The 23,336-nt window shown below is 40.5% G+C and overlaps 1 protein-coding gene across 1 annotated transcript; it reads right to left on the bottom strand.

Annotated features, from left to right (window-relative positions):
* Window positions 1–5,024: 5,024 nt before the first annotated feature.
* On the bottom strand, window positions 5,025–22,685 carry LOC309675316 (solute carrier organic anion transporter family member 1C1-like; the record flags this gene model as incomplete). Its single annotated transcript, XM_082487600.1, has 14 exons — window positions 5,025–5,241; window positions 6,140–6,257; window positions 8,140–8,204; window positions 9,445–9,629; window positions 11,125–11,287; window positions 13,048–13,243; window positions 13,865–14,029; window positions 14,875–15,120; window positions 16,443–16,541; window positions 16,658–16,804; window positions 17,624–17,739; window positions 19,852–19,984; window positions 20,073–20,214; window positions 22,554–22,685. 14 exons carry the CDS (start codon window positions 22,683–22,685, stop codon window positions 5,025–5,027), a joined length of 2,124 nt encoding a protein of 707 aa, XP_082343726.1.
* Between the last annotated feature and the right edge of the window lie 651 nt (window positions 22,686–23,336).

The raw sequence follows: 23,336 nt of genomic DNA, 5'->3' as shown, positions 1-23,336 counted from the left end.
AGGAGATAAAACAATTTAGGTAGGACATCAATTTGATATATTTTTATTCTGATTTTGAATATTTTCCCATCCATCCATCCATCCATCCATCCATCCATCCATCCATCCATCCATCCATAAGTACTTTCTGCTAAGGCAGTTTTGTTCTGCAATCTTACTTTTGTTGAAACCTTCAGTCGTCTTGAAGTTTTTTAGGAACAACAGGAATCTACTTGTTCAGTGCATTGTCTGCTGCTGTTTTCCAATGAATGCCTATGAATGCCAATGTTGGCATTTATTGCAAACCAAAATTTATTTCAAGTAAAAAAAAAAAAAAAAAAAAGGGTCTTCTAGACCTGCTAATGTTTGGATGACTTTAAGATCTAGACATTGATTTTCTTATAGCCCAGGAGGATTTGTCTAACAGGGCTGGAATAAGGGCAGTTATGAGACCTGGGTGGCAAAAACATTTCTTACCCTCCATAACGCTTCTTTTGAAACAGCTCAATCCATTTCTAAAGTCAATGAAAACAATAAACAACTTAAAATCCCATGTATTAAAATGAGGATTAAAAAAAGACTAGTGGGCTGAAATTAATGATGATTCAGAAATGAGTCAGCTATTGAACTCATTTTCAAAATCTGTTTTCAAGAAGAAGAAAAAAAAAAAGAATAGTATGAATAATTGGAAACTAAGGAACTTTTGCAAGTAAATACTCACAGGTACTTGGTGTGAGTGGAAGTAAAGAAATTCCAGAAAGCATGCACAAGAAGGTGAACTAAGAGAACTAGTGCTATTACTGACCACAAGCCAGTATGTTTTAAAAATAGTAAGTAACTGCTAAGATTCAAGACGAACTTTTTGAAAGACTTGATAGATCTGACTGCATATGAGACATTTACCCTTGAAGTGAGTAGAACACATCTGTGGTCCATCCCTGGTCAGGTCTGTGAACATAATCCAACAGGGCACACATTGTGTGCTTGCACACTCCTGTGGAGCGTCCCTTATGTTTTGACATTACGCCAGAATATTTCACACTGGTGAATTAAATTAATGGTATTTTTTAAATTCCAAGAATTTTATTAGACAAGAAAATTCATATATTTAAAACTAAAACCACCATCCGATGTTATGCTGCTATGGATAAAATGCATGGCAGATGGCCATTTTTGCCAAGAAATCCATTTTATAAAGTCTGAAATAAAAGAAAAGAGCTAATCTTTAACGCTGTTTCAATCGAGTACTAATGAGCCTGTTTGCCAGCTTGGATCGGTAAGTGAAGTTATTCAGGGTGGATGGATTTGCACCAGTAGATAACCTGTCACCAAAATAAAACTGACAGATTAAGTTATTGTTGTTGTATTGCATCATATGTCTGTGATGTATTTTGTTGCATGTAGGTCCTGCTTCAGACTAAAACTAGGGTAACATCCATGGGGTAGTATATGCTACGTGAAAAAGGAATGAGTCTTTCTCATGTTTTGCATTGCTTCAGACATAAAGCTCATGGCACCACACACAGCCTTAGAAACCACTTCTTTTATGTGGTTCAGCTTTGGCTTCAGATATAGACACTCACCCAAAAGCATCTTAAGCAAAGCATGCTTAGCTCCAAAATTATTTCTATGTTGGTTTTGGACATCAGGTGCTTACTAAAAAGTGGAAAACATTCAATATAATTACTTTCCTGTGCAGTAACAGAAAAACCAAAAATAATTCCTTGGCCTGCTTTAGGCACAGAAAGTAGCAAAACAGTAAGAAGGTTTTTCTTCTTTTTGTGCTTTTTTTTCTTTCACCCATGGCATACAGCAGTGATCACAGTAAATTTATTTTGCAGTCCATAGCATGTCAACTTTGCTGCTTTTTTTTTTTTTAGGGTGGGGAAGATAATTTCTTAAACTTTTCATCAAATTTTTGATTTGCTCCTGCTCTCCCCGAACTCATCATGCAAATGATTTCAGCTTTTTCTTTTTTTTTTTTATTTGCATCCATTCTACTCTGAAAGAGCACTATTTATAATTTTCACGCTCTTTTATGAAGCTCAGAGCTTAACGGTTGCAAGAAACTTATGTTGCTGGTAAGCTCTCTGTTCTGGGAGCACAGGGAGGTGTCTCTTTGACGGGTACCTGTACTGCTGCTGAGGCCCTCCGCGGGGGTCTCACCTGGACTGTCTTGGGCCAAATCAGCAATACAAAGAGGGGTGAGGCTTAGGCATTTTAAGTGTGAAAGATAAAACCTGTTTTTTCTCATATTATTTGCCAAGAAACCCCACCTATCCAGGAAAAAAAAAAAAAATAAAAAACACACAAAGAAAACCATCACCACCATCCCCCATACCCTCCCCCTCTCCCCCCAAAAATCGCTGCAACAACTTCCAGCTTTGTCAGTTGTAAACTCTGCCTCTCTGGGTTCAGAGGCATTGCTCCTAATGGTCAAAACCTCAGTACCTAAAAGGAGGCACCCCAATAAACCTAGCTTGCCTTTCCGAGGAGTTGAGCAAAGGGACCTACGGGTATAGTTACAGCAGTGGATAAAAGAGTAGATATAGGCATTTAATTTCACTTAGTGTGTAAAAATTGTGGCTGCAGTGACAGGTTATTGCTGAAACACATTCGTGTATATCTTTCCACACAGTAATTGTTCTCCCCTCAAAAACAATAAAGAAGAGTCCCAGAATTGTAAAAATGCTCAAAATTAGCTTTTTAGTTTTCTTCCACCTCTCTCCCGAACATGCTTAGCAGCTGTCGTCATTATTTCTTGCTGATTTCTTGCTTGGCCATATATATCTTGCCCTACCTCGGATACATATGTCTTGTGGCAGAGATTGCCGTTTTGTGCATGTGCGTGCCCGTGTGCGTGCGCCTGTGTGTGTGCATGTGTGTGTGCACGTGTGTGCGCGCACGGTGCTTCTGATGCAGCAAGGGCTCTCGGGACACAGCAGCAGCACAACCATTAACTGCAGATTTGCAATGGGAGAGAAAATAATTGGTCCCCTTTGCTCTGCTTCCGCCATAGATCCATGACCTACAGCTGCAGCTTTTTAATGATGGAGGGGAGCCCACGATTCTTTTCAAGGCTGATAACAAATCAAAGCATTGCCTGCTCACTCTCTCTCTCTCTCTCAGGTGCTGAGCTGCTGTGGCACCCGAAGGCAGCTGGGCTTTGCACCCCGACTCTGGCTGGAACCATTTTTTCCACAAGAAAGAGGGAAAAAACCTTGATAAGCAGGTTATGACCTTCTCTGTATCCAAAGAGACACCTCCTTGACCTTGTGGGTCTGGAGTAATAGCTTCCTAAACCTGCTGCAGGCCGTAACACTTTCTTTTGACAGCATCGATTCCTCGTGCATAATTCTCATACTCTGTCATCTGGAATCAGTTCTTGTTTTCAGCTAAAAGGGGTATATTTTGTCACTTAGAATACATTTTCGAAGGTTACAGATTTTCAATTAAAAACATCTCACCCAAACCCCTGGCTTTAAAGACACCATAAGGAACTGCATATGCACCAAGACATGTTAAAAAAAAAAAAAATCGCCTGCAGAAAGTAGCTGAAAGACAAGCAGAACTAGACATTGCAATTAGTTTCCCTGACAAAACTCGCTCCCGAGTTCAATATTTAGGTAAGGAGGTTCGTTCCTTTTGGTCCCCCAGGTAGTTCCGATGGCTATATCTGGGCATATCAAAACGTTTGCAAATGCGATTGTAAGAAAAGACCAAGCAGAGTGATATCAGTTATGCTAGATGGATAACCTCTGCCTCCAGTAATTATCACTTCGTTTGGAAAAAAAAAAGTCCCATTCTTTTTCTTTCAACCGCTGCAATCACTACTAAGTGACTGTTATGACGGACAACACTTACCTCAGAACAACTCAGCTTTTTGCTCAGTGTACTTTTTTTATCTAACATGTCCATTAATCGTATCCCACTGAGCCTTGAGCATTTATTTTAAAGTATCAACCAGAGAATTCAATCACTGTTGTGAAATGGTACGCAAGTACACATCTTTTTATTTAAAGTAACAACAGCTGTCAAGCTCTGAGTGACGCAAATATGATGAAAGCAAACCAACAAATACACAAGAGCAACTTTGAATACATGAGCTAAAGGCTTGAGCTGAGAAAGTTTTAAGGTGCATGAGAGCTCAGGTGAGTGTTTTGCCTGCCTGATGCTGGACTTCTCCCAGAACAATAAAGACTGAGCATGACAAATTTATATAGAGTATTTGCAGCAGTCATAGGGGTAATGTTATTGTTTGAGTGTCCTCTGCTGGACAGCACATGGCATAGCAATAAAGCCACCAGCATATGTTGGATGGATTTTGCTTAAAAAACATCGCTACAAAATTCAGATTATTTCTTATGTTTCATAGTCACTTAGCTAAAGAAATCAGTTTTTAATAAATTCTAAAACTCTGAGATTTTTAAAAACAATTATTTCATTTATGGCAACCTATTCGTAATTTTAAGTAGGCACAAAATTTTCAGCTGAGCTAAGATAAAATGCTTCTTGGAAAAATACTGCTTTTGTCAACTTTGCAGTGGAAAATTGTTGCAATGGTTCATTTAGATAAAGTGGAAATGTGTTGCTTAAAGGCTTTGGTTTTATTGTGAATTCTGACTGAATTTGATGAAAGAACACTGCTGTTAGTGTTTCCGGGGCAGCCTACTGCATGGATTTGTGTACAGGATCAGCATCCCAGTCTGTGGGCCTTTGGCATGTGGCTGTTCTGCCAGGACTCATCTTTGACCCCTTTAAAAATTGCAGACTGCCTCTATCAGAAATGCTAAGGGAGGTTTTCCTTTATCTGTTGAGAATTTGGTTCAGTTCATGTAACTTGTTCTGTCTGCTATTGGTGACCAGGCACAGATAAGGCACTTTTGCACTTCTATGTTAGTTTTTCTTGTTGTTGATCACAGGTTTGCTATTAGTTTTACTTTCCAAACAGTGTTATTATTTATTATGTAGTTATTCATAACATTGTGAAAGTTGTTTCTAAAAGAAGCTGTCCTGATTCATGTGACACTGTTCTACGTGCCGTTCTAAATACACGATTCATTCTCTGCATCAGGAGAACCTGGCAAACGTTCTTTGATCTTGCAATTATCTTCTTTATTCATAGGACCATCTTCTCTTCCTCCATTCTCTATAGGCCTGGGGTTCTTATTTTGAAAGTGTTTCTTTAACAATATATAAAAAAAGATTGCAATCAAGTAGGAAGGACCTCTTAACACTGCTCCTAAACCAAGGAAGACATACCTGTGGGATAGAGCATAGAAGATAGAGCCAGGCATTGAAGTTTTCAAAGACACTGAAGAAAATAACTGTAATGGCTTTTAATGATCACGTGTGTACTAAAACCACGTAATAGCTTAGGGGAAAACATTGAAACTCATTCTTTGTGAATGGTACCACAAACTGGACATTTTTGCTTGTAAAAACATCTGTTAAAGAATTGTTAATATTCTTTTTGCTTATAAAGATAGTTGCAAAGTGAAACTTCCATCATCTCCCCTTTGCTTCTAAAGATTTTTGGATCACTTTAAGGCCTTATACTTCTGGGGGCTAGATATATATTGAGATTGCCAGAGTGGGCTGTTTTATGTAAAAATAAAAAACACATCAGAAGTGCCCAAGGTTTGGGTGAAACAGAAAAATCTCTGGAATATTCCTCCTGGAGACTGATATTGTTTCAGCTTAAACTATATGTTCAGCTGCTCGGTATGATTTTCTTTCATTTATTTTTCTCTCAAATGTGGTCAATGCACAAAGCTAACAGTCTTGTCAGTATGAACAAACTACCTGCAAATAAGGTTAATTTGGGTACCTTTCCTCTTGATGGCAAATCATACAATCCTAGGTCTTTTAAATTGACTCAAATGATATTAAAAATGCTTATCTCTTTCCAGAAAGTCTGTCATTGATATTAAATGATTTTTGCGTAACATAAAAACTGACAAAAACCCTAGGAGTTTAAGATGTGGTCTTAAAATTTCTCAATTTCAGGAATTCTGGACTGACCTAAATCCGAGTTTAGAGTTAATGTCTGACCATAATTTTTGATCAGTGGCCTCACACGCTACAGTATAACCGAACAAAGCATGTCTATCTGTAGAGAGGAAATGCATGAGGCTTTTTGTACCCTAATTTGCCTTACCTGTACGCATCGGAGTCGTATAGCCTGCAAGCTCCTCGCTGCCCACAGCTAGTGCTTCCCCATTTCAAGCATGTCTTGTCAATCAGTGCACCAAAATAAACCGGTGCTGGAATCCCAGCTGCAAGGAATCAAGCAAAAATGTCACAAGACATCACAGGAAAAGACAACTTTTTAGATATCAGCTTTGTATTCTCTTCGTGGCAAGTTACATGCTGCAATAGTGGCAATAGGTGGATTGGACTGTGGGGAGTTTTTCCTGTCTTTGATCAGGGTAACTGTAAGCTGGGATACCCTCTCTGTGCCGTGGGGATCATCAGTCCCCAGGAAATGTGGTCTGATGGGTTTGGCCGGGCTTGTAGTCACGCACACCGGTTTCTCAAGCATGGCTCTGAGAAGCACCACTGGCTTCCAGTGAGTGCTAAGCTCCTGCAAGGGAGGGCTGGACTGGTTGTGCATTTGGAGCACTGAACTGATGTATAGTTCCCTCTTCTATGCATAGCCTAAATTATCCGCACTGGTGGATAGTATATTCTGCCTGAATGAGGGTAAAGCAACTGAAATCCTTAGTGTGACTTGGCCAGATATGAGCTTATGCTATATTGCAAAACATGGGGGACGTGGGACAAAGTCCTAGCCTTGCTGAAGTATAGGTGAGTATTAACTTCAGAGGAATACAGGTTTCAGCGGGTACAGGACCATGTTTCACATTAGCTTTGTTCCTACAGGAGCATCCTACATTCTTACACAGGAAATAATATATTTTGTAAACACGGGTATACTCTCAGCCTGTTCCGCCCTAGGGCTCTCGTGAGAGTCCGAACTCAGTAATCTGTCTTTACTGTGAATTACAATCATCAGTGCTGTAGTCAGGGTATGATGGGACAAATGCTCATTTTGGAAGTTTCTTAGAGAAAGAAAATGGGAGCACATCAGATTTGATCTCTGAGTCGCTGAAGGAAATGCCAGCTTTTTTGAATCAGTGACAGTGGCTCCACCCCTTCTTGCAATGGAAGGAGCATGCTGGCTCCACCTGCTGAAGCAGAAGCCTGTAGAAAGGGGGCGGTTCTTTTTTCATAATGCTTTTTTTAATTCCTTGTGGCTGAAATTGCTCCAAGAATCCCATTGGCATTGCTTGTCCTGAAATCTGGGGGATAAATTCTGCCCCTCCACTGTGTGATGAGAAAAGTAGAAGAGGACAAAGTGTGGATACACTTTCCTATCTCAAAATGTCCCATCGCAATCCTGAGTAGAGACTACAGCCTTAACCTAGCTCTGATTGTAGACATTTGTGAGAGGTTGTTGATTTTTCAGGCTTCATAGCAAACCCATGGGGCCTGTCTCTTCACACACACTTCTCTACATTTCTGAAATGCAGCTATTCCTATTCCATTGACAAAGGTAACAAAAGGAAATAGAGAGGTGTTTTCTTGCCTACCTAGGTGTCTTAATCAACCACCTCATTAGTGACTCTAAATTAAAAAAGGTAAAAAAAGAGCGTTGCAGCATGCTTAAAGGGAATTGAAATCTAAGCTGCTGTCTACCAGGAAAGCGAAGCTTCAACACGGAGAAAACACAGTGCTATAAGCAGAGTTGTATTAGTGTTGAATGAAGTCCTACTAGAGCACATCTTTTTGATCTTACTTGCAGCATTGTGTCTCAATGAGCCACTGGTTGAATCATAAGTTTGAAACCTTATAATGTTTAGAAAATCAAGATAATACTTTAATTTTGCTTAGAAACTCTTCATGTTTTGGAACACCAGGTTCCCAAACTGCAACAGCATTTAATCAGAAGGTCAAAGATTTTCAGAATTGTATCGGTTGGTTTCCCAACGAACCCTTGATTGAATATTGGACCTTCAGGAACAAACCCAGGATCTTCAGGAACAGCACAGGATGTAACAGCTGTTTCAAGGGTATATTTGGTTTACAAATGGCTGTTGCATTGGTGCCATTTAAAGCCATACAAGCAAACATCTCAGTCAGAATGATTTCTCTTACCTAGCGTTCTCATAATAAGTGTGTATAGACCAACTGCAAGAGATTTCAACTCTGGTTGAACGCATCTGAAAGAAAGAGGGATCAGTATGAACTATTTGGCTATCTAGTGCTTAGATATGCCTATTAAACTGCCGTTAATTACCCTGAATTTAATACTTGTAATGACAGAAAGCCAAGCTTTGGAAGGAGAGCGCTTCCTACGGCTGCTGAAAATACATTACGTGGTATGAAAAAGGTGAATTAATCTTTTGTTTTCCATCACATAGCTCCTCGGAAGTCCATTCACTAAGCATAATTAAAGAAGTGAAATTTTCAAGTCATAATCACAGACTATCCTAGTCTTATTGAAATGCCTTAACTCCCTGGCATACATTTTTCTCATTTGATGGGATATACCTCACTCCCTTGATGAGAAATATCATATTGCCCTAAGACAAAAATATTGCAGGTAGATGCGTTAGCGCTACATCTTTCTATTCTTGAATGACAGTCCTCTGTACAAAGCCACATCTTGAACTTCACAAAGCAATCTGGCAATATGTCCATCTGTTTCATGGGGAACTCCAAGCATCAAAAATGGGTGCTGATCTTGAATCCATTATATATCCAGTCTCTGACATCTCCTTACAAATATTAACATGGTCAACACTCAGAAAGATGTCTCACAGGGATGAGGAAGGCAGGGGAGTTTGCATTCTGGTTTCCGTGCTCATTTAGGATGAAATAATGCCCTTAGGACTACCATTAAATTTGCCACTAATGCATTTTTCTACTGAGTGAGCTAGCTTTCTCTTCAGGTTAATGAAAAGTATGTGCTAATTTGTGTATGTCATTCCAAAGCACATCTTGGTACACCTGCACTTATGTACCTCAACAGACATGAGCACAGGAGCCTCAAACTGAGCCCTCGAATGTCCTGAATTTCCAGACATCTCATAGGCACAATCTGTTAAGGCAACCCCACATGCAGAAATCCTGACAAATGCATGGCATTTTCAAAATCCATACATCCAGAATATCCAAGCAGAGAAAGAGGATGTGTTCTGGAAAACCTGGGTGTATGACAGGCATAAGAGAAACCATTTTACAGTAGTTGGAAGCAACACACTAGAACCAACTTACAGTCAGCAGCAAACTAAGGTTTGACAGTGACAGCTACAAACAAATGGGAAATGACAAAACTAATTAAATAAAGTATCTTATACCACAAAAGCGTCTTTTTTCCCAAGAAAAAGAGAGAAACCTAAACACAATTTTGATCCCCTCATTGGAAAGCCTCAACTTTTTGTACGCAGTTTCACTTACCTAAACATAAGCATGTAGCCGGGGGTACCTCCCAATGCGTAACAAAAGCCACTTATGACTTGTATTACTGTATAATAAATAAACTTCCTTGAACAATCTTCACTTTTTGGACATTGCCCTAAGGTGGCAGAGTTATTTCCTGTCCATGAACTGCTGGCTTCAAGACAGCTGCAGTTATGGAAGACCTGGAAGACACAAAGCAGATTTGGTAGGGCACTGCCTGTGCAATGGGGAATCCTGCCTTCAGACACAGGCAGCGCCTGAAGCCTTCCTAAGCATCCTGTTCCTATCTTATTTGCCTTTCTTGAGGCAATGGGCAGCAGCTTCTTCTTTTCTTTCCTACAAACGGTGCTCAGAGTTGGAAGGGATGTTCTGTGCCAGCATGTTTTTGCCAGTGGACATAGCAACCGTTTTTGGAAGATGTTTGGAGTACCTGCAGGGCCTCTGAGGCTGGCCTCAGCCTTTGTGTCCCTGGAGGGCAGCTGAAGGGCAACAGTGATGCTCAGGGAGCTGTGCCTTTTGCTGCTAGGTGACACTACCTGTTAGCTGAGTTGTCTCTGTGAGAAGCATCTGGATCACAGGTCCCTCTCTGCTAACGCTGATGCACCAGAGGTACCTCACAGCTGTAAGCAACAGCTACCGGTCAAGACACAGCTCATGCAGAGCCCTGAGATCAGCAGTAGGTGTACTGAAAGCTTAGGAGCAATAGGTTTTAACCAGGCTTGAGGGGCTTGAGGATGTGCTGAGGTAAGGGGAACTGTAGGCCACAAACCTTAAGCTCTGCAACGGCAGACTTGTGTGGGAGGCAGTAATCCCCCCGGGACGGAAGCTGTTGAGGCCTTCTCCCCTGCCTCTCACCTTAAGATTTTAAGCAAAGAATGTCTTTTCAAGAAGATGACTGCAGACATCAGAGAGAAACGAGCAACAGAGAAAAATCTGTTGCAGAGAAAATTCTGTCTGAGTGCAAGAGGTAGCTCCAGACTATGTATCTACTGGAGTCACCATCTGGCATCACAAAACATGGGAATGACACAGTCCAATGAAGGCTTATATCCATGGACTAGAGCTGCCTCTTTGGGACCCTACGTATGATCCACAGCACTCGGTGCTGAGCAGAAATCAGTCAGCCAGAAAAATAAGCAGTATCCTGCCATCGCAGAGTCTCGCACGGAGGAAACAAGCTGCCTCCCCTCAAATCATTCTTCACACTTAAACATTAATGATCAGCATCAGGGAAGATACTACACTACCTTAATGTCCTTCAACTGTTGGCTAAAAACCTCAGGGCAGCCAGAATGAGGTTTATGAAAGGCAAGCCATGGACAAACTTCAGACGATATGTAACCACTTTGAATTGTCCATTTCCCCCTCTTGTTCAATTTATAAAAGATGAAAGCTATGATCTACAGCAAGGACCTAGGGCTTTTTGCTTAATGTGCAGTAACTCAGAGAATTCTCTGTCTTCTGTGCTGTTTGTAACCAGAAATCATAAATACTTTACTCACTGGTCCCCAGTAACTTTGGTTTCCCTTAAATGCATTATACGACAAAATCACAGAATCACAGAATGGCCAGGGTTGGAAGGGACCTCTAGAGATCATCTAGTCCAACCCCCAAATCCCTGATGTTATGTGGAAAATAAGATAGTAAAAAACCCCAGAAACTGAAGCAGGGTCCTACCGTGTTCTTTCCATGTCCCACTGAAGTTGTGCACCCAGCTAGGCATGCCGAAACGTACGTGACTCCATTGTCTCCACACACAGGATCCCACACAGTGGAGGCACATTTGCAGTCAGAGTTGCACTTGGAAAATATGTGATTTTCATGGTACGGAATGGGTTTCCTTGGAAGTTAAGTTCAGACAGGTGTAAGAGTGTAAGGACTTTTAATTTAGTGTTGAGGTCAGTGTAGTCCCTTCTGTGTGACAGTGTTGCTGTTCTGAAACCCACCTCCTATGCCCAGAACATACGTTTTCATAGCTGAGTCTGTATAGTATTGACCTCTTTGCTTGAGATTCCAGCCCACTTGCACTGATAATAAAGTGATTGTTAGGTTATAAAGAATTTTAAAACAAATAAAAATGCTGCTAACAATTTTTGGTGGCAGGTGTAGTCAGAAAAGAAAAAGGAATAGCTGAAAGGCTTTGGGAGGTCAGCTGGGCTATCCCCTTATTGCACACACAGCTAGCAACAGTTAATACAGCCTTATCAAGTGCATCTTTAGCCATTGGTAAAAATGTACCAATTATAGAAACTAGATTTCCTGGTCTCCATAATTCAAAATACTCCTTTCTTAAAGCCTAGCCTAACTCTTCCTAGAGGATAAGGAGAATGCAATATTCCCTTTTACTTTCAGACATCCTTTGGGTATTGAGATCTGTAACAAAGAGAGATATCTTCCCTCATCTTTTCCTCTCCAGGTTAGTTAAGGTTATGTGCTTGCCATCTCTTTCATCTCAGTGCTTACTAAGCACTGATTCCCCGGCCCATCATTTGCATTCTTAGTGAAAATGTTGCAGGGTATAGGACAAGCAACAGACAATTAGTCCTCTGGTTCCAACAAATATATAAACATCTGGGGCACCCTCCCTGTCCAGTTCCACATTTTCATCTGTGAATTGGTATGGCTTGATAAATGAACCGTAGCGACAAATTACTGAGCTGTGGGTAAGTCTTCAGGGAGATGCAGACAGGTTCACACTAGCCATGAGGTACCCTGAGCAGGCTGGACATGAGGCAGTGGCAACCCACATGCTAGTGTGTCGCTGGGCCCCTTGGACAGCCAGATCCTAGTACACATCCCCCATACTGGTGTCTTCACTCTCTCCAAGAAAAAATAGCAGTCTGTAACTTTAAAACCCTAGTTCTCTCTTGAGAGGGGAGAGCATCTTCAGTAAGCATCAAAGCTTCATTTTGGCTAACAGCACGCTGAGAATTTATCATGTTGCAGTCACAGAATCACAGAATGCTCAGGGTTGGAAGGGACCTCTGGAGATCATCCAGTCCAACCCCCCTGCCAGAGCAGGGTCACCTACAGCAGGTTGCACAGGACGGCGTCCAGGCGGGTTTTGAATGTCTCCAGAGTGGGAGACTCCACCACCTCTCTGGGCAGCCTGTGCCAGTGCTCTGCCACCCTCACAGTAAAGAAGTTCCTCCTCATGTTAAAATGGAACCTCCTATGTTCAAGTTTGTGCCCGTTACCTGTTGTTCTAAAGTCTTTCCACCTCTGTTCAGGATATGCTACCAAAGCTCTCTGTTACATATGCTTCACCCTTTTACTCACTCTGAATACACTTCGCTAGAAAATTGCTTCTAGTGTAGAGATAGTGCTGTGTGAAAATAGCAATACCATCCCACATACAGCCAAACAACCTACATCAGTAATGATGCAATTTTGCTACTGTATTTCTAATTAATCTTTAACCAGTGTTGTGCTTTGGCAGGCTGACATGCTGCTGACCATCACAATGATGACACGTGGTAGTGTTCGCTTTCTCTTAAGCATTGCAAAAGAATGTTCCTCTTTTATCCTTGATATCATAGTACATTTTTTGAACTATTGCTGTCATGGAGAAAAACACACTCTTCTTCATTTTATACTCACCCTTCATAGGACACTGTCATTCCTGCTACCACATGGTTCTCGCAGCCAACAAAAAAGTGCAAAAGAGCAATTACATAGGCCAAAAATGACATGGTAAATGCAAACTTGGCTGCTCCAATGATGCTCATTTTGTACTTTTTCATTATGAGCCCTCCTAGGAAAATCCCAATACTTATAGGAGGTAAGGATGTCAATCCTGAAAGAGATAATAGAAGGGAAATGTCAAAATAAAAGAGTCACACTGGGTTTAAGAGCCAAACTCTATCCTCAGCTTGATATCCCTGGCAGCTTAATGTTGTATGATGATGACTTTAGGTGGCTTTGTGCTCAGCCTAATCCCTGGGTTACGTATGCTCTCTTTGAAGTGCCTAACCCTCAAAACCCACTTCCATTGCAAGGCACTTGTCAGATGTTGCAGCATTTAAAACTCTCATACCACATTCATTGCATATTTGGGGTGCCCTTGCTTTAATGTAATTAATATAATGTACTATAACGAGCTATAATGTACTATAATGTACTATAATGTACTATGATGTACTATAACGTACTGAACTATAATATAATGTAATATAATACAATATAATATAATATAATATAATAATATAATATAATATAATATAATATAATATAATATAATAGTCTTATAGTCACCAAAACTGTAGTTTGTATGCTAACTTTATATAATTCAAGTTCAGAAGAGATCACCGTTTACATCAGCCTGTTCTGCAAGGAATTCAGTCCCAGGAAAAGCATGCCAGAACTTCTCCCCATGCACTGGTTATAGCATAAGCTGTCATTGCACAGTGTAACTCACCTATTAGAAAGTTAGATTTAGATGTAGATTGTCCATACTGCTGTTCCATGTACTTTGGTTTGTAAGTCAAGAAACCAATAAAGCTACTGAACTGTAACAGTGAGCAACACAAAAGTGTAAAGTACATTCGATTACTCAATACTTTTTTCAGGGAGGTACAGAAATCTGAAAGAAAGAGATATATGAGTTGGCTTTGAAAGATGCATGGCATAATTACAGGTGAGTAATCTACAAAACTTAGGGCAAAATCCTTCTCTTAGTTGTCCAAGTGCAAGTAGTACTGATCTTCCTTTGCATGGGAGTACCTGAAAGCAAAATCAGGTTCTTGAAAAACACCAGAGGCTAAGATACAAGAAGAGAATCCTAAAAGAAGACAGAAGTATGGGTTAAGGCTTGGATGCTCTAGTGAGATCTGCGCATGAAGACTGACAGGAATTTTATCACCAGGTCAAGGCTAAGTGAGAGGTGCCTCTGTGGAGGTGCCCAATGTCTTCCACTGAGATCTCAACAAAGACAGGAGAATTTGACTAATGATGCAAAGCCATCTTTTTCCCACACCTTTCCACCCCTTTCTTAGCCTAACGACTGCCCAGTCAGTGCTGATGTTCAAGCCTGCCCTATTTTCCTCAGGCAGCAATGTGCTTTAGAGTCTCCATGAGCTCTGTGATCATCAAGTAAATAATTTGGCTTTCCATACTGAGAAAGGAATCTTCTAATATTTTCATTAGGTCCTGGTACAGAAACATTTTTTCCACTGTTCAAATTTCTTTGAGCACAAAATTTTAGAAGTAGGTGCCACTCAGGTGATGATACATCACAGGTGATGCATGCAGAACCTCACAGTCTTGAAGATCTTTGACTGCTAATAATCTTTAGTGGACCCCTCCTTTCCTGGGTATAGCTAACCGGTTTAGACTGAAGTACATGGGAGGCAAAATATTCTGCAGAACCTTCCTGCTGTACATTGTGCATATTGCTTTTCACATTTATACAACATGCGAAACACTTGCCTTTCAATACTGCTGACCATTTCCTTGGCTTAGGTGTTTCAGGAGGAAGCATCTTCCCCGTGGTGCCCATGTTTTCCAGGAGACCAAACGAAGTTTTGTCATTATTGGCTTTCTCTGGCTTTTTCAGACTCTTTGGCAGGAAGCAAAATGGAACAGCAGCTATGAAATTGGTTACTCCAGCTATTAAAAAACCAAGCCACCATGCACCCACCCAGCGGGAATCCTGTGGGGTGATAGTGATGCTTCCTAGAATTGAGGGAAACAGAAGTTACCTAAATGAAGAAGTTGAACCTTCCCACCCTTTAGCTTCATTTTACAATGTCTGACTTTCAACGGTAATGACAATCATCTAATGACAGACCATTCATGCAGTGAAGGCATCAGGAATCATAGCCTGAACGGTGTTATGTTTCATCTGCTTTTCTACGTGACATGCTGACTGCCATTTTGTGGCATACATGGGCACACATGGGAGACCAAAATGGGGGGCAGACAGGCCTCAAGCGTGGGGTCCTTTTTAGGGCTGCTACATTTCTACTGAGGCCATCCCTCTGCTCAACTGAATTATGTTGGTTACTATTATGCATATAGGCATTCTCTGTGGCATTGCTGAGATTAGCCACGACTTTAAACTTTGTGTTGCAAGGAAAACAAGAGTAGTTGGTTATATTTTTACGATTGTTACATGCCGGCGTGTTTGGTGGTGGACCAACGCTATAAGACTTTTCACTGTGCGACCAGAATTCGTTCACTGTTGTTATGCTTAAGCAAAATCAAACATTGGCTTAACAAAGGGCAAAGACAAAATTGTTCATCTGTCTAACTACAGGATCCTGAGGATCTGAAAACTTCTCTGTCCTGCTGGTAAAACAGGATCACCCACTGCTGCTGCTACACCGGGCATTTTCCTGAAAAAGCCGTCACCAGTCCGCACTGCCTGACTTCCCATCTGGCTGGTCCAGTGGGTGTGGAGCTGGGCTGGCCAGGAAGCACCACCTCAGAGAGGGCTCCTACCTCCTCCAGTGAAAGGGAACAGGATGCAGGGCCATGGCACATCTGCTCCCACTGGCATTTTGCAGATGTGATTACATACATGTGTTTTCTTTTCATCTGAATAAGCAAGGGCTGGCAAAAAGCGTATAACGTATTGCAAACGTTACATGAAGTGTAAATAATGTAAAATGCTCAGTTGAAAGGGTGGATGATCCACCAAAACTGTAAAACTGCTGTGCTAGCAGAATCCGTTCATTAAGATCCCAGTTTCGTAAAACATCTTGGCTACGTGAGAGATCTTGGTACTAATTTTTAAAGGTAAACATGTATTTCAATCCTTTAATCCTAAAACGCAATTCTAAAATATGATCCCTGTCTGATTCTGCATGTACCCTAAAAGCTTCCAGTAATTTAATCAAATTGTGATAAAGTATGTAATAATGATAATGAAATCAATATAAATGAAAGATAAATTATATGAATATTATTAATATAATAAACACTTAAAAAATGTGTAGAGGAACCTGTTAGCTACAGGTATTAGCTTACTTTCACTTTACCTCTGTTTTGCTTACCTAAATCCACAAATCCAATATCCACGTACAGTTTTGCACATAAAGATCCCAACAGGAAACCAAACATTGGGCCCAACATGGCTATTGTGTGCAAACATGCTGAAAATATAATGAAGGAGATGCTAGTACATTTTAACGGCTGAATGTTTTCTTCTGCAGAAGGTGATTGATCTCTTACACTACGAATCTCTCATCTTACTTCATGTTGAGATTACCTACATACACAGGAACATCCTCTTCTTTAGCAAAATCATCAAGATAAGAGATGCCCAATGGTGTTATTGGTGTCTCACCAATTCCACGTAACAAGTTTCCCAGTAAGATATATATCCACATGTATGATGATGGCTCCTTCTCGCAGCCTGCAAATAAAAAGTTTACATCTTTGCAATAGGATAGTTGAATGGGAAACAGTGACGAATCACAGGAAACTCAGCACATGATATGATTGTAGTTTAGTATTTACGGTATTGAGAGCGTTATCCTTATGGAAGATTAAAGACCATCAACCTCATTTTACCTTTTAATAATCTTTTAATAACACTTTCCTCCACCTCCATTGTGTTGGGTTTCTAGAAACATAGATAAGTGTCACCCATCAGAAAAAATGCCCATGTAAAAAAAATGGCAGATTGGTATTGTCATAAATATATTATCTGGCATATAAGGTATATCTTTAACTTCAGAAGTTTGAGATGGTTTCTGGGGCACAGCTTGGCTCTTTCTCTACCTGTCACGCAAAGCAACAAGTAAAACAGCTGTATTCCGTATAGTAAGCAAAATCTCCATTTATTTCCAGTTAACTCTGTGCAGTTTCATGTCCTTTCACACTATCCCTTCCACCTCCCCAACTCCAGGCCCTGGGTAACCGAATCCCTTCAGAAATTTCTCCACGCACACAGTCTCAGCATCCCCATTCAGCCTTAGGGTGATTTTACTGTAATTTGGAAGTGTGAACACAGGAAACCAGGGATTTGGATCTTACTAGTTTGTATTTTCTGGCTGTTTCTTCTGCAAATGAAATGCACGAAGTGCATTTAAGTGTTGGTAATTTTCCCAGACAGGTAGAGACTGAAGTTGGACATCTAACTGAGCATCTTGCATGGGGCAATGGTTTACTCCACTTGCAACCAAGGATAAAACTAACTCCTCTATTTGTACGTACACTTACAGTTCCTTACCTGATTGGGAGAGTTCCAGCAAGGTTTCGTTCACATCTTGATGCAGGGAACAGGGATTTATGCTTGAAGTTAAGTTGGCTGAAGGTGCTGTATGCGATGCTGTCTCATACTTATAACTGAAAACACACAATAGTAGGTTTAGAAGCACTGTTCCCTATGGAAACACGAGTGTAGTAGGGCAGGAATCACTTGACTGCTGTTTCCCTAAAGATAAAGGTATGTTTGTTCAAATATCAAGCCAAAGAGCTACTAAAGGAGCAAAAAAGGAGATTATTTAAGCACATTTTGGAAAACTGAAACACTAAAATAAAGAACAAATACAGGTTAGAATAATTTGTCTAGAAGATGTAGCATTTTAAGCTGTAAAATTCAGAAGGGATTTGAAAGGAATTCACAGAGCTTTGAACTGTCAGAATCAAAATTTAGGATCAGGTCCAAGTGAGCTTCCTATGCTCACCCACAGTCAAGGAGAAAAAGAAGAATGTCTTGAGTGTGAGTCCAGCTTTTCATCGTAGATAGGTATTTTGGGGGTTGGGAGGAGGAGAGGACTGAGGAAGGGAGAAGTCATTCTCGGGAGGTACGGGTTTGCCTGATAATCGTCATTGGCTTCTGAAAGAGCTGTTGTATAGCAGCAGGTGGGTAAAGTTAGTGGCCAAAAGACACTCTTTAGCTGTATTTACAGGCAGCAGAACAGTTCAGGTGCTGGAAGCTGTTCGGCTGCTTTAGCGTGATCCTTTTCCCAGATATGATCCCTGCTGTGGAGCAAAGTACAATTAGCTTAAGGAGAACAACATGGTAAAACACACATTCTGCCTCCAGGAACTGGGTTGGCTTTGTTAGACCAGGCAGGCTTATTTTTCAGGTTGAAACAAAGAGCATTCATCAAGAGAGACAGTGCGGAACAGTTTCCTCATAAAAATCCAGGCACAGGTACATGAGAAAATGTATGAGTTTCCTCATGGAGATGAGCAAGATACGTAGTTTGGCTTAAGCAGTGGAAAACACAAGTCTGATGCTAGTGCAAGATCCGCTGTCATGATAAAGAAAGTATTCCTTAGTTTCCTTCTTACAGTGGTATACCTAAATTATTTTAATACATTTAAGAGAGCAACAGAAGTATGTCTTACTCTATGCTATCGCCGTATCAAAGCTACGTCTAGAAACATTATCGCATATAAGCAACAGGCAGTAAAACTCCGAGCCTGGAGAAGATGAATTAAAATCAGCTTAGCCAGCCACAGAAAATCAGTTTAACCGGCCATGTGCATTCGGAACAGGAAAGCCCCTTGTACCAGTTCTACCAGCACTGATCCATCTGCAGGCTCTGCATGAAGCTGAGAGGCTGCTTTGTGTGAGGAGCACCTGATTGCCACAGGAGAGCAAAATACACAATCTTCCACAACAAGGCTCTGGTTTCCTATTTCAAGGAGCAGGATTTCTTCTAATGAGCATCTTTGCAGGTTGGTTTCTTCACTGAGCGAGGTCTGAATCCCTGACTTTACACGAGAGTTACCTGTTACTATAAAGTCATATTTCAGGTAGAGATGTCACTCAATATGAAGTCACCCGCTCAGAGCTTTGAGGTCCTGTTCAAAACAGCACAAACTTATTCTGGAAATCATATAGGTGGATTCGATATCCCTTTTCATGTTGCTGCGGTTCATAACGGTTTGACTTTCCTACCTGCATGATCCTGACATCCCTATTAGCAACCAGTGATGCCACAGTCTTAGGTTAACACTGATTTCCCCAATAAAGTGTTCTTACAGTTAGCCATTCAGGAAGAGTGTATAATCCATTGAAGCAATAGCACCAGCATAGTAACATGTTTGAAAATTTTCAAAGAACAATATGTTTTGTTTGAAACTGGAATTTTCATAAGATTATCATAGGTAAATGTTTCTTCCTGAAAAAAAAAAAATCTAATGATTTTGTAAAATCATTTCCTCTGCATCTTTTCTGAACAAGTCTGACTGAAATCTAAAGCATTTTGATTTTCCTATTTTTTTTGAGAAGTTAAACTTTTATGTCAGAGGAACCGTATTTTTCCGAGCAGATAAAATGAACAGTGATATGTGTGGCAAATGTGATTCATTGCACATCAAGGTGAGGCTCTACAGGCCTTTGGAAATCTAAGACTTAATACACACCAAGTTTCGATCAAAACCCAGAAAGCAGTATCCAATTCCAATGTTAGGTTACCCAGATTAACCTTGATTGGTACTTACTATCCCATGAAGAAATGAGGCATCGCTGTCAAAAGACTCCCCAAAGCCATAGTAAAGCATCCAGCAGCGATTACTTTGGGCCTATGAAGTTTAGCTCCAAAGTAGCTTACAAATGCAATCACCAGCAAGTTACCTGGAAGGTAACGAAGCAAAATTAAAGCCAGATTCTGTGCCTCGTATTTCTCTGAACAGTTTTCTGCATGTTACGGGATATCAATTACCCATCTCAAAGCTCCCATCGATGAAACCAACGGTGGAGGACGTCAGGTCAAACCTTCGTTCAATCTGAGTGATAGAGCTTTTCATAATTGTACCAGAAAAACTTTTACTCAAGTAGCTGAATGATAAAGCAGCGAGAAATACCTGAGGAAAGATTAAGACAGAAAACGGGAGGTAGAGGCAAGGAAACCGGTCACAGAGGGATCAAATATGTTAAAACCATGTGGAGCAATCATCATCACGGTACACGCTCGTTACTCAAACGGCAGTGACGACATTGTGTGTGCTAGTGCTACAGAGAGCCAGGGTGGTCTCTCAGCTCCTGCTCTGGTTTTCCCTGCTGGAGAGGGCCGGTGCTAGCTGCTGCACTGACAGCAGCTGCTTGCTTTAGGTTTCAGGTTTGCAATGGCCATCTCAATGACCAGAAAGCCTGATCTTCCCTGCACCGCTGGCCAGAGGTTTTCCAAAACAGAAAGCCTGTGGACTGCGGAACTTAAGCTTGGCAAACAACTCACTGAGGACTGCTTACCTTACTGACATCCTGAGGTTAAATTCCTTAAAATGCTGAGGCACAGTGCTGGGCAGCCAAAATGGTGGGATTTCTAAATTTCTAGGTGTTGCAGAAATGTAAAATTTGCCAGAGGTAAAATACCTCATCAAGATAGATTTACTGACACTAGTCCAACCTAAAATTAATCTTAGCTCCAATTATCTTCTGCTTTAGCTACATGTCACTTATTTTAGGCCAGTTCATCACTGGTTCTAACTCTAACATATAGATATCTAACATATAGATATCTAACATATAGATAGCCGTGGCATCAAAATAAAGGCTTTATGCAAGTTTTTATGATATCCCAGTATGTGGAAGGTGGAACAGACTGATGGAGTTCATCTCTGTCTCAAATGATATATTTTGAAATGTGGGGATTACGGCTCTGTCAGACACATAAAGGAAAGCTTAATATAATTTTATAGTTGCTTCCACCAACACACATCATGGCTTTTGCAAATAAAGATGTATTTGATAAAAAGTTAAACTAAGTTTGTTTAAATATTATCCAACTATTTCAACATAGACTAAAAAACAAATAGACTTATTGCTCACTGGGTAAAAGTTCCAATACAACACAACGTTGGGTAAGTAAACAAAAGTAAATATAGATTTAGATTTTGCAATACTATCTACTTTAAGAAACGAAGCCAATCCTCGAAGTAAAAGCTTGAAAATAGGTGTATTTATACTCAGGAATCCAGAGAAAAATCTCACAAGTGCAGGCTTTTTCCTGACATGTTTTATTTTTCCTGAGCTTGGCTGGCAAGATATCTGTGAGAACCACCGTTACTGCCTTATGCCAGCAGTGCTCTCAGGGGTTTTGGTTGAAATCACAAACTGCTGACAAGCATGAAAACACAAACAAAGGGGTATTTGGGGTTTGAAAATGCCACGATACATTTGATGGGAAGGTGAAGAAGAATAACAGTTTGCCTTTTATTACCTCCAAGGTATTGTGTCAATTAAACTCTAATTGCCATAAAGTTAGACATAAATCCACAGTTGTGTAGCATTGCCCGCATACATTGATGGCAAAGTTAGTCCTGTGAGCCCCGCAGAGAGATCAGGTTCTATTTTTGTGGGTGTATATGGGTGGCAAATGTGAGTCAAGTAAAATAAAACAAAAAACAACCTTTGCCTGCTACTTGGGACAAATATTTTGGATGTTTGAGAGGCTTTCAATTACCTATTTTTTTTCCCCAGAAATCTTTAATTTTGCAGACCTTTTTATAGAGAGATATGTGTCCCTGATTGCAACTCCACCGAGCCTATGGAATTTAACCTGAGATGAAGCTGGCTGAAGAAATAGTCAAAACAGAAACCCAAACATATCACTGTCAAAAGAAATCTTGCCCTTGAAGTATTTTCAGCTCAGCCAGGAGCAATAAATACTAAGGTTTTAACAGGAAAGAAAATTGTCATTAGTTTACTTGCTTTGTTCCGTCAATTTTTCTTGTGTGCTCCTGAAAGCTTGGATGCTTGTGGGAATCTGCTCCTGAAAGCTTGGATGCTTGTGGGAATCAGTGAACTGTTCGACCAAAGCCCTGGATTAGGTAAATCCTGGAATACAGTTTACCTCACCCTATTTTGGGCCTACAAGAATGGGCGGTGATAGCAACCTCCAGCCAGCAGGGTATCATAGCCACCTATTTTAGGATGCTTCAGGTCTTCCACTGGAGGTTGCTACCTCTCTCCAATAACCAAAAAGGGGATCTACCTGTGAGTGACTTGAGAGTAAATACGTTAAATTAGGAATTTTTATTTTCTTTGGGACAAAGACAAGATCCAACCCATCCCTGTACCTCCAGTGTGTATCCAGTTCTAGAAATGACAGGGGGAACAGGAATGAAGTAATCTGTCATATATCTTTAACATTTCTTAACATATGACAATAGCAACTTGTGGTGATATTGATGAGGCACCAAACCTTCAAGCCAGTGCAACAGGAAGTCTTCGTTTTGACTGGTAGATTTTTGTTTGCTTCATCATCCAAAAGCTGGGCAGGATCTGCTTCCTGATTTGAGTCATCGAGGTTGCTGGATTCAGTTTCCACCGTCATGGTTGGTTTCTTTATTGAGTGAGCTGAATTCAAAAGAAAAACAATAATAAATACAAAAACACATATGCCCAAATAGAGTTGCTTAAGGACCTTTCTGATGAAACAGTAGTTACAGGAAAATGTTGAGATGTTGAAACTGAATCTTTTCATTGGAAAGGATTTGGTTCAATGACTTAGGTGTTTCAGAGTGTATATTTGTTTAAATTCTGAAGTATCCTGTTTTGACATCTTTCTTTTCAAGTGAAATAATCTTCACTCTCCCCGCTGCCACCCACTCTCCCCTTTCCTCTTTTTGGTCTAGAATCACTTTTAATGCTAAAAAGACAATTTCCACAAAAGTGTAAGAGACAAAGTCTCTGTCCAAAAATAAACTCCAAGGGTCAACAACACATCAGTGCTGAAGCACAGGGAGTCCTAGTGAAGCTCTGAATTTGCAGACCATCTGGCTTAGGACTCAGTCATTGTTTTGGTATGATCTCTGTACTAACACCGCGCCACCTGACTTATCCCTTCACACTGGCCTGTTGGAAACAATTCTTAATGACAAAAGAATTTACTATTTTAGCTACCTGACCTCCTATAAGGAGGTTATATGTTTTTCCTTCATGCAATAGTATACAGGGTATCCCTAATCCCCTTCTGTTTACAGAG

The sequence above is a fragment of the Vanellus vanellus genome (genome assembly GCF_965231255.1).
Source record: "Vanellus vanellus genome assembly, chromosome: 1".
In the NCBI taxonomy this organism is placed as follows: domain Eukaryota; kingdom Metazoa; phylum Chordata; class Aves; order Charadriiformes; family Charadriidae; genus Vanellus; species Vanellus vanellus.
The sequence above is the reverse complement of the archived record's forward strand: the minus strand, read 5'-3'. Positions and strand labels throughout refer to the sequence as shown.